Source organism: Nipponia nippon, unplaced genomic scaffold (genome assembly GCF_047370975.1).
Source record: "Nipponia nippon isolate SJK-2023a ecotype South Korea unplaced genomic scaffold, ASM4737097v1 scaffold_2, whole genome shotgun sequence".
Classification (NCBI taxonomy): Eukaryota; Metazoa; Chordata; class Aves; order Pelecaniformes; family Threskiornithidae; genus Nipponia; species Nipponia nippon.
In genome coordinates this window covers 102,887,977-102,903,864 of record NW_028262336.1, presented here as the reverse complement: position 1 = coordinate 102,903,864, position 15,888 = coordinate 102,887,977, and the positions used below count along the sequence as shown (strand labels likewise).

General features: G+C 36.5%; 1 protein-coding gene across 3 annotated transcripts in view; it reads left to right on the top strand.

Moving 5' to 3' along the window:
- COG6 (component of oligomeric golgi complex 6) overlaps window positions 1-15,888 on the top strand; it is a 61,230-nt gene that overhangs the window by 30,145 nt on the left and 15,197 nt on the right. For all 3 annotated transcript variants that reach the window (XM_087757145.1, XM_087757144.1, XM_009463061.2), the window contains exons 11-13: window positions 1,136-1,200; window positions 5,365-5,456; window positions 7,195-7,312. In XM_087757145.1, the coding sequence (XP_087613271.1) occupies window positions 1,136-1,200; window positions 5,365-5,456; window positions 7,195-7,312 (275 nt within the window). The remainder of the gene's footprint in view (window positions 1-1,135; window positions 1,201-5,364; window positions 5,457-7,194; window positions 7,313-15,888) is intronic.

The window sequence follows — 15,888 nt, the reverse complement described above, 5'->3', positions numbered from 1 at the left end:
TGTTAGAGTGTATCTGGGAGCTAGCCATTACATAACAGACCATACATCTTGTGGTTTGTAATCTTGCTTTCTTCCTTGATATCAATACTCAAATATATAAATATGTTTTTATTACCTTACCAATTTAGTATGCTAAAATTCTTACAGCCACCACGCTGAATTTAGCTGTTTCTGCTTATGTGGCTTTTCATGTATCTTGGTGTAAAGAGGCATTGGCACAGATCTCTGATCTTTTATAATTTTTCCTCTCAGAGGTAATATCTTTTAGTCTGATATAAGATCTGCAAAATATAGCTTCAGGTCACCTGATTTCTATCACATGTCACAGGCAGTTTGTTTACTGTTCATTGCATGGGTCCCATCTGAAGATGAACTCCTGTTGACAAGTTTTAAATTAGAATTAAAGTATTGCTGTCTCCATAAATCTATTCTGAGTTGTTACTGAAGTGAGAGCTTGAAGATCTGTTGCTTTCAGTTTGATTGATTTATGACAGTACCGGTTGCCATGCAACAATTCATTTGTGTTCCATGATAAGCTAGGGCAATATTCTCCTTTGTATATAGCTCCATGAAAGATGAGTTTCAATTGCTGCTGGGGAGGAAGCATTTGCTAATGCTGCAGCACACGGCAGTGTGGAGGTACATATGTGATTTAATTTGTAACAATGCCATGAGCACGTCAGTACTGAACACTGACAGACACGTGTATTTACAGTTCAGGCCTTTCAAAATGGTACGTATTGTTGCTCTTTGAGTATCTCACTGGCCGTTTTTTTTTCTGTTTAGTTTCATGAAGTGCTGATATTGAGCCTTACTGTGACAGTTTCTTGCTAGACCATTTATTCTTCCCCTTGCTCCTTCTCCCTCAAATCCCCAGGCACTATAATGTGGTAGGAAGCAATTGCATAGCATAAGGTAATGACTCTCCAGGACTCTGTTTTGTCATGCAGCTATTTCTTAATGGCTGGATTTGAAGTTCAGTGGAGGTGTAAACTAGTCTTGTAGAGAAGAGAACATGCAGTTCATAATACTTTTTATGGAGGAGTAGCTCCTACATTTGTTTGTTTGTTTTATAGTCTTGAAGAAAAGAGAATTATATTTGCATAATCTTAACATGTGTTTGCATTAACTGTAGGTGTGGAAGAAAATATTCAAGAAGTAGTTGGGCACATCACAGAAGGTGTCTGCAGGCCTCTGAAGGTGAAGTATTTTGTTTTCCTTAGCATTCTAAATACAAAAATTGTTCTGTCATGTTTTTCCAGAACCTCTGTCCCTATCTCTAGAATGTTATTTTCATTGCCCTTGGTTAAGAGTTGGATTCTCAACTTTGAGAATCCTAAACCCCTTCAAAATTAAAAATTCCATCGTTTATAGATATCTGATTTAAATAGTCATATAGTGAGAGATACCAGGATACTTAATCTGTATCTTGGGTTTATTTTACTTTTCCTAAAGTTAAGGAGTGCTTACGTACAGAAATTTACCTTTGGGGTAAGAATATAGGAATGGCTGTAGTGGGTCAAATGAAAAATCAGTTTAATTTACTACCCTGTTTTTCATGCTTACCATTAGCATATGCTTAGGGAAGAATGTACAGATTGTGCAGTTGTGTCATGATACTTCTGCAGAATCATTTCCTCGCTTGTTTGTGGATGTACTAAGGACTTAATAGCTACTGTCTTTGTGTTAGACCTCGGCAGATTTTTGTTCCTTTAATATGTCAAGTTGGTAGAAAATGTTGGTGTTTGCAACATATCCTGCAGGAGGGAAGTGCACAGTTTAACTGTATGCTGTGTGAAAAGCCGACTCCTTTTGGTTTGGTTTTGTTTAATAATTCCAGCTCTTGTATGGAAAGGGACCATGAAAAATTGTTTCCTACTTTTCATCTTTATGCTACCCTGATTTGCTATATTTCTTTCACATCCCTCCACAGTTGTCTTTTTTCAAAGTAGAGTCTTAGTCAGTTTAGGGGACCCATTTGATAGAAATCATTAATAGTGATCCATCAAATGAATGACTGCCTTATTTATTGGATGTTCTTCACATAAGCACAAAATAAAATAATCAAGGTGATGAAGCTGATACCAGTAATTGCCTGACTATGCTAGTTCCATACTAGTGTATAAATGCAAGTGTATTTAAAGTAAAATCTAGTGTACTAAATACTGTTATAATAAATTTCTCTTAGGATGCTGTAGCTGTAACAACTGTGTCCAGTTGCCAAATATTTAGTCTCAAATAGTTAACAGGTAGGTTCTGAATATTATGCATAAGTTCCTGTTAAGAAAGAGAGAAGGTCTGAAGAGGGATAAAAATCAAGAAAATGCCTTGTAGAATATCACAGAATCACACAGAATGGGTGAGGTTGGTGGAGACCTCTGAGGTCATCTAGTCTAAACCTGCTGCTCCAGCAGGGCCACCTAGAGCCGGTTGCCCAGGACTGTATCCAGGTGGCTTTTGAATATCTGTCTACAAGGATGGAGCCTCCCCAGCCTCTCTGGGCAACTTGTGCCAGTGCTCGGTCACCCTTACAGTAGAACAGTGCTCCTTGGTGTTTAGACAGAACCTTCTGTGTTTCAGTTTGTGCTCGTTGCCATATAATTATGATCATCCTTCACAGCCTTTAGTTTTTGACCTGCAAACAAACTATTATCACGGCTTATTTTGAAAGATACTTTCCAAGCTTTCTGTGTTCTTCTTGCATGCTTTATTTCTGTTAATACTGAATGCCGATGTTTGAGTTCAGTATTTCCATGCATTCCAACAAAGTAATTAGGGATAGAATCAAACCTTTGTGTAAGTCAGAGGGAGTTTTGGTCTTGATTTGAGTACTTATGATTTGTACAGTTTCATACAGAATACCTTCCATTTTGTTTGCCAAACTCTTTACACTTATGCACTTCTGTTATCTGTAGAAATATCTCCCGAAATATTGTCGATAGTTAGTTACTTTGCTAATAAAAATGAAAAAAAAAAAAAACCAAAAACCAAACCTGAAAGAACAATTAAAGATATTCTGTGTTTTAATAAAATGCAACTTATGTTGATTCACTGCCGGTCTAGACTTCCCAATGTAAAATATGCAGTTCTTATTGTTTCCCCTGGGGAAGTGTTCCATAGTGAAAAAAAAGCAGAAAAAAAAACAAAAACCCCCGAGCAGGAAAGCCTTCATGCAATGCAGTTCGATAATTGCAAGCTTTCATGTTGAGAGGAACAACAAAAAAAGACTCAGTTTGGAGGGGTCTTTTCTACAATACGTTGTTCTTTCTGAATATTGTCCACAACAAGAAAAATAACTGCATTAAGTTCAGGGAAAACACGCTTTGTTGTAGTCATATGGCACCACAGTATACTGCTTTTCTAGTGGATTTCTGCTGATGGTTGCACACCTGTCAATTTGATTTGAGTTGATGCTGAAGTATAAAAAAGCCTAAGTCAGAATTTCCACAAGCACTTTTAAATACTTACAGAATTATGTAGAATTTTCTTACTGGTTTATGCCTTGCCATGTGATTGTGCAATACGATACGGTTTCCTTGCTTTTGAAGAAGGATTATGCTTATATGCAGTATAAATTGTCCACATTTCTTATTGATACTTGGTTTGAGTTTTAGGGATGCAAGTGAATCTTGAGTGCTCGCTAGCGGTAGATCTTACCACAGGCCTGTCATTTCAGATGGAAGCAGGAGGACCCTAAAAAACATTTAAATTAAGGTTCTTATCTTTTCCATAGCACTTAAGATGAGGTCAAATCTAACAAAATGTTTTTGATGCATTACATAGACTTCAGATAGTCTTTTATGGTCGACTGACAACAGGATGTATAGGATTAGGAAACAGTAAAACCTCTAAGTCCAGGACTTCCCTGAGCAGGTTAGGTTTAGGCACTTGCAAATTTTGGTTCTCCTGTGCAGTGAAGACTTCTGTATGGGAAGCAGCAATGCTTCTTTTCCTGCTTTGTTTTTTTAATTCTCATTTTTGTTTCCTAACCCTAAAATCTTCTGGGTTTTTTTTTTTCTTCTCTTTCTGTTTATTCTGTCTTTTTCTATTTCTTAATTATTTTCTTTATTTTTAGTTATTGCTATTTTTTGTCAATATTTTGATTTTTCTCTTTTTCCCTTGCCTTTCTTATTCTTTTTTGCTGTACACCTAGACTATACTCAGTATCTGTGCCCAAACGACCTTTTATGCAACACTGGAGATAGGTATTTGTATCTGTACCTCTGTATATACATATGCATTGAAGAGTGAAGTTCACCTGACTCTTGAAATTAACATCATGCATTGATTTTTGCAAATAAGAGTCAACAATTATTTTGTGTTTTTGGTCTCTGACTTAGATGCAAAGGGAGAGGATTGAGAAAGCGTAATCTTAGTTAATTCTCCTTGCAGCTGGCTCTGACAAGAAGGCACTGCTGCACATCGTGCTCCGCTGAACAGCGGACGGATAACTTGGGAGAGCGAGTGGTGGCTGGTGATTTGTGTGTAGCCCTTTCACACACAGGCATGTGGGAGAACAGTGCAGTAATAAGTCACTGTCTATCAGTGCTTCATGAGTGCCCAAAGATTGACCCTGGGGCAACCTTTTATGAGTGGATTGAGACTCTGTGTACCATGGAGACGAGACATCAACTGTCCAAGTGTAAAGAAAGTCAGTGCTGTTTGGTCCGTGTAGCCAGTTGAGATAAACAGTCAACATAGCTGGTCATTAGTTACAAATGTATCTAATTACCTACTGATAGCTGGTATATAATCTCTCCTTTATGTGAAGGAGAGATTAATCCAGGTGCAATTTTGTCTTTTGGGTAAAATACCTAATACTTTGGATGTTCTGAATTGCTGCATAATGCTAGTGATAAACGGTTGTAGTTCACGGATTTTGCAGCTTTGCAGCTGTTCTTGCTATTCAGTGCTGGAGAGAATTCCAGTTTGTACTGGTATTAATCCATCAAATGATCTAATTATTTTGAAATTTTCAATAACAAGTTGCAACAAAAATCTATAGGGAAATGTTTTTTTCGGTTGTTTTGTTTTGTTTTTTTAAAGAATACATATACTTGCTTGTTTTCTACCCAGAGCCTTGGCAGCCAAGAAGCACTTCAGTTAGAATCATAGAATCGTTAAGGTTGGAAAAGACCCTTAAGATCATCGAGTCCGACCGTTAACCTATCACTACCAAGTCCACCACTATACCATGTCCTTCTGTTCAAGCAGAATGTTATGGTTAACCGGACATTCTCATGTTAAATTTATTTCTGGTTAAACTTCTTTTTCAAAAATCAGACATATATTGCATATAAAATTGTAGAGGCTGGCTTTTGGAATGTATGACCTGAAGGATGCTTGTATTTCTTTATTCTGCAGGTTAGAATTGAGCAGGTGATTGTTGCTGAGCCAGGAGCAGTTTTACTGTACAAGATTTCTAATCTTCTCAAGTTCTACCACCATACAATCAGGTATGCAAAATTACAAAGTATGCTAAAGATGTCTCTCTTTTTTTTTATCGTCTATATAAAGATTAATACAGTAAAAAGTATTTTCATGGCTTAGTTTTTGCTCTGTACTATGGAATCAAGGAGAGACATGCATGATATCTGGGAGATGCCATTTATCTGTTGTCATTCCTCAAATCATATGGAATCTGCTTTGGAATATAGCATCAATTTGCCACAGAAACTGTTTCTTTATTGTTCTGTGTAGATACAAGTAGTATGCAAAAAAATACACAAATCATTTAAGATGACAAAGTCAAGTCCCCTTTGAGAAAATGCTAGAATTAAATTATCACTAGAACTTCAATTTTTCTTTTCTTCCTTAAACAACTGTGTTTTGATTCTGTTTATTCTAATTATGCGCTTGCATTGTTCTATTGGGAAGATACTTGTGTCATTCTGTATCTCGCTGTTGAAGGTGCACCAATCATCTTCCAACCGGCCAGATGCCACTACGAACACAGAAACCAGAGAAAAGCCAGAATCTCTGGTTTTATACATTGTGGCATTTACAGTAGTTCCTATTGGTTAGAAACAGCAATAGCAGGAAAATTTTCCTCCACAGCCTTGGACTGAACTGCTGAGAATTAGAATCACTAATATTAATATTTGAGCTTCTTTTCTGTCTGAAAAGACATTTAGATGTTGGGCAGACTGGGATAAGTGGTTCTTGGGCATCTTCCACTGTATTTAAACTCCTCAATTGTGATGGCATTATAGGTCTATTGTAGAACACATATAAGACCTTTTTTTTTTTCTTTTATAATATGGAACAAAACATACTTTATTCCTAATCTCACTGTCAAAAACAGCTGAAAGATTTTTGCTGTCATTTTTCTGTCTCCAAAGTTTGTGTTTCCCAGTGGTTATAAAGCTTTGTGCAATTGAAAATGTGATGTTAAAATGGAAGGTCTTAGGCAGTCTTATCTGTTGCTTTCTGTCTTGCTAACGATACATTGTTTAAAGACGATTGAAGGTACTTCTGTCAGCTGAGTAAGTTCCTCTGTATAGAGGAAGTGCACCTGACTAAGGAAAGGAAAATCCAATTTGAGAAATGATCTATTAAATGCAACAAGATTATAATCTGAAAATCAAGCTACAAGTTTAAATTAGTCCTGTTAAGATGTGATGAATTTTTACTGCTATTTTTGTGGCTTAGAAGCACTTTTACTTTAGACAGAAGGTATATCCATGAGAAGTGCATAGTCATGTAGGGTCATTTAAAGTTTATGCAGTATTCATGCTAACTATAATAACTTGACACTTGAAATAGCAAGGCATGAATTCTTGTATTTTTGGAGACAATGAAGAAACAAGAGAGATGATACTATCCCTAAAGGACAGTTTGACAGAATAAAGTTATTAACCCTTTTTGTTTATGTAACCTGTTTTCTATAACAGAAGTAGATTTACAGAATAACAAAATAAAAATCTAGTAAATTTTAGAATTCTATTAAAAAGTTTGTGCAAACCTTTAGATAGCCTGTACTTAATATCTGCCTAATGACATAGTTGATAATGCTTGTTCTCACAATCATCTTACGAGTGAATGTCTCAGTTCATGTGGAGAACTCTTTGCCACAATTATTTGTTGTAAATTTTCAACATAGAAAAAATTGTATTTGAAATGCTGTCTAAAGTATCTGACCCTGTCACATTCCCCCCCTTCAGATTATTTAATTAATCTTAATTTTGTTTTCAGTGGTATTGTAGGAAACAGTGCAGCCACATTGTTGACAACAATTGAAGAAATGCATTTGCTGAGCAAGAAGATATTCTTTAATAGCCTGAGTCTTCATGCAAGTAAACTAATGGACAAGGTTTGTTTCAAAGTCACACAGCTTTCATGTTACAAAAGACACGCTTTCATTTCCCATTTGTATAGTAAGATTATTAGATGAATAGCTGTTTTATACTTCAGCTTTTCCTAAAACTGAAGTTTTGTAGTTTCTATATTTCTATATTTTGTAGTTTCTATATCTAGCTATGGAACTATATTAAAAACTTCCTGTCTATGTTTTAATTCTTCTAATAGTTTTATTTTTGTGAAAATACAGCTAAAATACTGTTGTTAGCAGCATTTGTTTATAGAGCAACAGAGCAGTTTACATATTTTTTAAATCCATGACAAGCAAAAAAAGAGGAAATTTTCCCAAGTGCAGTATAGCAAAGTCAGCTAGCTGATTGAGCTAGATAGTTTGTATTAATGCATCATCAGATCAATAGTTAATTACTCACGTGCTTTCATTCCTTTCTTGAAGTTATGAAGTATATTCCAAGATGGTCAGCTAAGTAAAAACAAAATTTTGTCTTTTATAAAAATAGTTTTATCCCATGAGCATTGCTGCCGTTAAAAGCAGAATATACATTTGTTATACCAAACAACTGTACCTAAGCCAGAATCACTTTCCTGGTATCTTTTCCTCTCCTGGTGATCGCTTTGAATTGCATTTCAGTGAACTTCCACTGTTCAGTACCTAATACAGGTCTTGTTAAATTCTCCCTGCTGTGTTCGTATCATGTTGCTGTTGGTGGACCTGCCCATTAAATCTTACCTTTCTAAAATCAAAGCAGAGTCAAAGAAAATAGTTAGGCTACACATCCCTTTCTGTTTCCTAGGGATGTGATCTTCATCCAGCATCTCTGAGTGAGATGTGATGAGTTGACTAAGCCCTAAAACCAGGAAGAGATGCCTTTCTTTATTCCTAGTTATTGCACAACCCCAGAGTTCAAAAAAGCCCTCACATTACTGTTTTTTCCAGTTAAAAAAAAAGAAGTTCGAAAGTGGAAAACAAACAGCAGAGTTTTGCAAGTGTATTTCTAAATTATTTGTAGTTAACCTACAAGAAAAATGCAAAAAATACGTAGATTTAAAGATATTCTTTGTGCAAAGCCTTGTAGTGCACTGACCATTCAGTGGGATTTTCTGAGTTTGGTCAGTGTTGTTCTGTGGTCTCAAAGTAGTTTTCTCATTCTGCATGGTTTGCATCTGGTCCCAATTTCCTGTCTTTCTGCAATGACTGAGGAATGACTTTCTCAAAGAACAGTTGTTCCTCTTCATCATCTTTTCCATGTATCCCAGTGGCTCCTTTCAGTGGTTTCATTCGTTTATCAGGTGATTCCTTAGTTGCTACCACCCACAGTCCATACTACTAAAGTCCACGTAGTATGTTTGTCCACGTAGTTTGTTGTCATGGGGTATTTCCATTTGAATGCAGTGTCGTCAGAATAGTAGGTCCTCTGCTACTAATGCTTCTTCAAGGGTCAGTTAAAGCTTGAGTTCATAAAACGTACAATGGACAGGGACAGTATGAATTTACCAAAAAAAAAAAAAAAAGCTTATGGCTTGCTATGGGCATATGCTAGCTGTATACAAATTCCTCAGAACGTTTTATTTCCTAATACATAAGCTGAAAGAAAATACCTGTGTATTTTTTCCTTTTAAGAAGAGAAATCAGCGATGGACCTTAGCAAAAATATATGGCTGCTCTTTACTTACAAAGAATGTGCAAACAAAGTAGTGCTTAAGGAAAGAATTCTCCTGGCTTGAAACTGTAATACAGCTCTGTATTCATCTCTGTTGCATTTAGCTCTGTTTTATTTATCCTGCTGGGTCTTACATCTGTACTCAAACAAGATCCAGCATAATTTTTCTACTCACATAACTAAAAAGTCTTTGTACTTTTGTTTTGGGTGATGTGCTGTTTTCAGTTTGGAGACGAGTAGAATTCAGAAGGAGAAGAAGGAGCGATAAAGGAATTGTGATCCCCCAGTTTGTAGTGTGTGTTCTTTGCATCACCACTATAGGAAGGTTGTGTAATCCTCTTTGCCGTCTTAGTTCCCCTTCCCTCAGCCGCCAGCCTGGATGCAACTGGCTCTAGATGCTGCCATTGTTTTATAAAGGAGTCTAATTTAGTATTAAAGATGTTGAATGAAAGCAGTGATTGCACTGCCACCTTCAGTGGCACTTTATTACGAATAATGAATGGCATACCGAGTATACCATGTAATGTAAAGAGATCATACTATTCCTTTTTCTCATAAACACATTTTATAAATTAAATCTGAAACATTGAAAATTTTACATTGCGTATATGCCCATGAAGATCTTTCCTCAGGATATAATTGAGGTCAAAAGCTTGAAGAGACTCAGAAGCGGATTAGATATATGAGTAACAAAGGCATCCACAATTATTTATTAATCTCTGTGTTTCAGGAATTAACAACAAGGTAACTCTACGGGTGAGAAGGAGTCTTACTGTACTGATGTGTAGTTCTTGTAACTGAGAGTTTTAAACAGTCCTTTGAAGCACCTTGTATTTTTTCCCTTTATGAGTGGACTACTGAATTGATAGAATGATGTCTTATCTCCCCATGACTGAAATTAGTTTTACTTCACAAAAAATACAAAACTAATAGGCTGAATTACACTCAGAGAAACATTAGTTTCCATGAGATAAAGACCCTATTTTATCATAAATTTAATTCTCCTGTTACTTAATTTATTGTGTGTTAATATACAGATAACCAGCTTTTGTGCCTTTTCATATGTCTTCATTAATTTAGTAGTGAATGTCACAATGCTTTTACATTTTGAGGAGTCTCAAGGTTGCTTTTTTATCATGCTTTTTATTAATGTGTGTTCAGACCAAAATTGTGTATATGTATTAGTAGGGTTCTCTTCACATACCAACCTTTTTGCTAGCTTTTTGCTAACTATGTATGCACTGCAACTGCTTCCAGAATTTTTTTTTATTTTCAGAGAAGATTAAAGCACTGGAAAACAGACCCTTTGTGCTTACATATGCAATTGCAAAGGTTTCGTTGCCGCTCCTGTTACGCGCAAAGAGAATACTCACTTGTAAAATTAGTAAATTACTTTTCACTTCGACAGTCTGGAAATCATGGTTCCTTATTTTCGCTTATATTTTGCATCTTAAGGCATTAATAAGCCTGTTATCAGCTGTCCATTACTTTGATTAAAAGGTGATTCTCAAGGCAATTTAAATAACTTTGAAAATAGATTAAAATACAAATAGAGTGTTCTTAAATAAAAATATTTTTATTTCTATAAACTTAAGTGCCTCTTTCGTTTAGATCATTAGAAAGTGGTGAATATAGCCTGTGTGAGTTACACCGTTTTAATGATAGTATTGCCTCAGTATCATCAGTTGTTGATGATAATCTGAAAATCGCAAGCAAGAAAATCTGAATGGAAATCAGTTCTACAATTTTTATTTAATTTAAAGAGAATCTAAGTGTTTTCTTAATTGCTGTTTGTAGCTACAAAATTCCAGAAGACTTAGTCATAATTAGCAGTGAATTTGTAACTTGTCAGGAGTCTCTTTAGCCTTATGGAAATTCTCTTGTACTGTAGTGTGGGGAGAACTGTCCAGGAACACTCATGTGTTACTGTGTCTTGCTGTGGTATGTCTTTTTAATATCTACAGTCTATCTAGTAGTTGATAGACCAGAATAGTATTTAATCAAATCTTTCTCTTAAGTATAGTTAGTCGGGAACTTTTTTTTAGACAAAGCAGGTTTCATTAAATGTGCTAACTCCTCAAGATCCCTTCCTTTGGATGTGTAGGAATGACAGGATGGTAATTTGATGTCCTCATCACCACAGGCAATTTAATTCCCTAGGTTGTTGATTACGATGAGTTGAGCATTGCCTTCAAACTGCCTGGGATTTAGTTTCTGAAGCACAATGGGAAACTGAGACTTCAGGCTATTCTTTCTAGGAGAAGAAAATAGCTTCCTCTTCACATCTATTTTTGAGAAGAGTCCTGTATTACATAAGGAGTGTCACAAGCACGGAGCTCTACAGAAACTTAAAGGCAGTCTTAGATCAGGATTCTCCCTCTTGATTGTCAAGCCATCAGTGTAAATGATACAGGGAAATCCCTGGTTACTTCAGAGTACTTACTGGCTTGCTCAGAAGTGCTTTCCTATGATTTTTTTTTTTTTTTTTCATTACATCAGAAAACCTCAAGCATTCTGGTTGTAATCTGGAAAATAAGGTAGTCGGCAGTTCTCACAACTTCAGACTCTTCAGTCTGAGAAACCTTTTTTATGGTGTTCTCATTCAGACTTCTCGGGTAGCTCTTTACAATCTGAAACCTATGTAACAGAAATATTCAGCATACTGCCTGAAAGTAAGTCCATGGTTATCAAAGAAAGGCAACACACAAGCGAGTCTCTTTGGCTCCCATACTTGTTGAAACCTGTTGTGAAACTTCGTAACCCTCATTGCAAAGCCACTTTGTTTTCAGGTTTTAAAATGCCATTCACAGCTTTGAGATTCTCAGGTCATCATAGAGCTCAACGCTGACATCATACAGAAATTGTGCATCACCACCCTTCTCCCGTGTCACTGAAGGTTCAGTGCATCAGCTTTTACTTTAAATACTGTCTCTCCTTTGCATGGTTGGCCTCTTATCCTTTAGAGGCAGTGTTGGGCAGTCTTTCCAGTGCTTTCTAGCTCTGCTAACAATTGGTTTGTTCTGGTTGTTAGTTCAACCAGAATCTTTTTTAGCCAATGTTAGTGTCCCTGTGCAGAAAAATCATGTTTGTATTTGTTTCTTTTTAGTTTTCTTGGACCCAGCCATGGGTCTACCAACCATGCTAGTAAAGCACATCAGAATTATATGTTCAATCCTTATGTATCCTTTTATATGTTTCCTTTGACCCTGCACTAACAAATCAAATGTTTAGGGATTTGGGATTCTGCTTGTGTTACTCACTGTCTGGATCTAACTAAGAACAACCTGGTACAGATTACCATTTACAGATGATGATAAATTCAGGAGAAAATACTAAATGAAAATAATTATCAGAACAACAGAAACTGTTCCAATGAAACTGGAAGCAAAGTTCAAAGCACCTAATGCACTGGAGTGGATGGACTGCTCTTTCAGTTCTCTCATATTGAGGGAATTGTCATTTAAAATCGTGGGTCCACTGGTGAGGCATTTTAACAAGCCTGTTAGACTAACCTATTCCGACATGTTTCAGGAGAGTGGGAATTTTCAAGCACAACTGTCCTTACTTTGGCTTCAGTAGTACTCCAGTACTCCAATTATTAAAGGAAAGAATAATTGCAAACATTGAATTAAATGGAGAGTTATCATAAGAGTACCAAAGAGAGATTATGCCAAACTAACCTGTCATCTTCTGTCTGAGCTCTTAGAAGACTGTTAGTAGAGTACCCCAAATCAAGTTTGGGGATTGTTATTCCTTAATGCTGTTCTTTTCAGAGTACATGTATGCAAATTAAATGCTATGATTGCATTATCTGTTAAGTTTGTCAGTGGGAAAGGTATTAGAACATTGCCTGGGAATAACTGTAAACTTCTCCCTCATAATTTGATTCCTGTCAGAATTTTCTGGGAAGCCAGGTATGGGGCAGATTAAATGAGACTGGGTGATGATGTGATCTGAATGCTGTTGTGGTTTTGAATGGATCCATGTGAACAAAGCAAAGCTAGCAAGAATTTTTCTATCTTTTCTTCCAAGACCAACTTGATAGCTGAAAAGAAAAGCATGCCATTAGGCATTCTACTTTGGTGATCTCTGTAGGATCCTAATAGGGCTCAAAAGAGCTCAGGACAGCTTCTCTGAAGCTTCTCTGGTAGACGCGCACTCAAGCTTCTTAGGCTGCTGCTGTTTAACTATGGTGAATAATGTCTCAATTTGTAGAATGAACTTCTGTAGTTTATGCTAATCAGTTGTTACTGACAGGATGAAACATCCAGATACCTTTTTACAAGGTTCCATGACTGTAGTGCTTTGTCTTCACCACCTGCCAGTGAGGTTTTTAGAAGACTGTATGAAAAGCTGATTAGGCCCTTAAAAAAGTCACCAGCCTTTTGTTTGTCACTCTTAAGCAGTGCTTTCTCTGAGGAGTTCTGTATTTAAAATTACCTTCTTGTTTTGTTTAATACTAGTGTCACAAAATTGCAGAATGGATGAGTTCATCAGGAACCTCTAGAGATCATCTAGTCCAACCATCTTGCTCAAAGAGTGTCAGCTAGAGCAGGTTGCCCAGGACTGGTTCCAGTTGAGTTTTTAATGTCTCCAAGAATGGAGACTCCACAGCCTCACTGTGCAACTTTCTCCAGTGTTTGACAAACCTCACAGTAAAAAATTGTTTTCCTGTGTTTCAATCTGTGCCCATTACCTCTTGACCTGTCACTGGACACCACTGAGAAGAGTCTGTCTCCCTCTTCTTCATCCCTCCCATAAGGTATTTATACACGTTGATAACATCCCCCTGGAGCCTTCTCTTCTCTCGGCTGAACACAGCCGCCTCTTGTGTAGGAGATACTGCAGTCCCTTCATGAACTTTGTGGCCCTTTGCTTGACTCGCTCCAGTGTGTTCATGTCTTTCTGTACTGTTAACTTTCTGATGCTCAAGTAGGATAGTATATAAAGTTTTGATTGCTTGCCTATCAGTATCTTCAGTATTTGCAGGTATGAGCTTCTAAGAAAGATTCTCTCTTTAGTATCTGCTCCAGTCCTTAATAGAATTAACTGTATTTAATAGGAACAAAAATTGCACTTTTTTTTTTTCCATTTAACCTTCTTTGTAAATGAGAAAGGGAAACAATTAACATACACTCTTCTTGATTATTGATACTGCCTTTTCTTGTTCCTGTATTTTCTTTGTTTGTTAAGTCCTTCAAGACATCCTTTGAGCTACTTGCTCTCATAAACAGAGAAGCCTGCTCTGGATTGTATATTTGGAGGAAGATAATTGGCTTAGTAACTGTTCCCCACTGATTGATATGCAGAACTTGAAGATACGACCTTTTATACTAAACCTTATGTACAGCTTTCAGTGTCCATTGTAATTTTAGGAGAATTCATTTCAGTTTTGTATATTTGATTTTAAGAATGGGGAATTTCTTCTTGTTTTCTTTGAAAGGCTGAACAGCTGGTTGGCCTCATTTCTGCATGACTGAACTGCTGGTTATAACTGGTTAGACACTTAATACTGTGTTAGAGTATGCTTTAGTGCTGTTGAACTACCTGCTACAGAACTTCTCTGATAATTTTTTAGTTAGCTCCTGTCTGGCTCACATCTGAAGCAGGTACTTCAAAAGTAGAATTCAGCATGGATTTCAAATCTAATTTTTCTGGAAAGAGGATCAATTATAATAATCTTTTAGTGCACATAAAACATTCAGGGCATCAGGGTTTTTTTTATTAGAGTAGTGATTTAGCTCTCATGAATTGAAGTCAGTAGGTTCCTCTATAAATTAGATATGTCTGTTTTAAAATTTTCCTTTTTAATTCTGGAAAAAAACCCAATCTATATTCATGTGCAAAAAGTTAGAATTTTCAAAATGAATATAGCACTGCTTTAATTTTCCTTGCACTTACTGATAATTCTGCCTCTACTGCAGTAGTCAGGAATTTCAAGCTAACCCCAATAGAATCTAACGATCTAAACCTTTTATTCCTTGCCGTTTTTTTCTTCTTCCATAATGTTGTTCCTTGCTCCCATCTAGAAGACAGTAGACTTTAAAAGAACAGGTCAAATGAAAGATAAAGCTAATTTAGAAGCTTCTGACCATCCGCTACTTCAGGACACAAAAAATCTGTGTAAAGAAGGCTGAAATTATCATTGCCATGATCTATGTGTATGTTGGAAGTGAAAACTCCATCAAACTCTAGTCTCAAATTAATGCCAAAATATCCCTGAACACGGTCCAGTTCAGGTCTGAGAACACTGTGTTCAGGGCACAATCAATACCCCTAATAATAACAAGAATAAACAAGAGGAAAGTCACTCAGTGCTGTAAATTTCAGTAAACTTCACTACTAATCAGCACTGAATAAGTGCCTCTTTCTGAATTACTGTTACTTCATTGCTAGAATATTTGTTTTATGCTTTTAAGACTGCTTAGGCTGAACAACAACTGTTCTCTGAACCTATTAGATTTAGTTTTCCATTAGTTCCTCGAATTCAGTATACTATCTCTTGGAAAGTGAGAATAGAGGAACACTTTGTATTCAGAAGGATGCAAAAAAGTTTTTGTTTGATCTGTCTTGGTAGTAGTGTGGGGACATGTATTGTGTCTCAAATGTTTCGAAACACAGAGAGTGTGAAAGTTAGGCCTGGCTCCAAAGAGAGAGAGTTGTTTCTCCTGTCTCTGGTGGCGTGTTCATTAGGTACAGACTCATTTCCAGAAGGCTCTGTAATGCTCCACTCTGAAAATGCCTGTTATGCTCTCCTTTTTGGTTTCTTTGGCCATCAGCCTCTGCCCCTTTGATATTTTTTGTCTTCCTCGAAGACTCAGACGTCCATGTTGTTAGGCTATTAATCAGTAGTTCTCATTTGGAAAGGTATGGAACACATTGCCTGTGGCTTGGGGGTCCATCCAAAGCT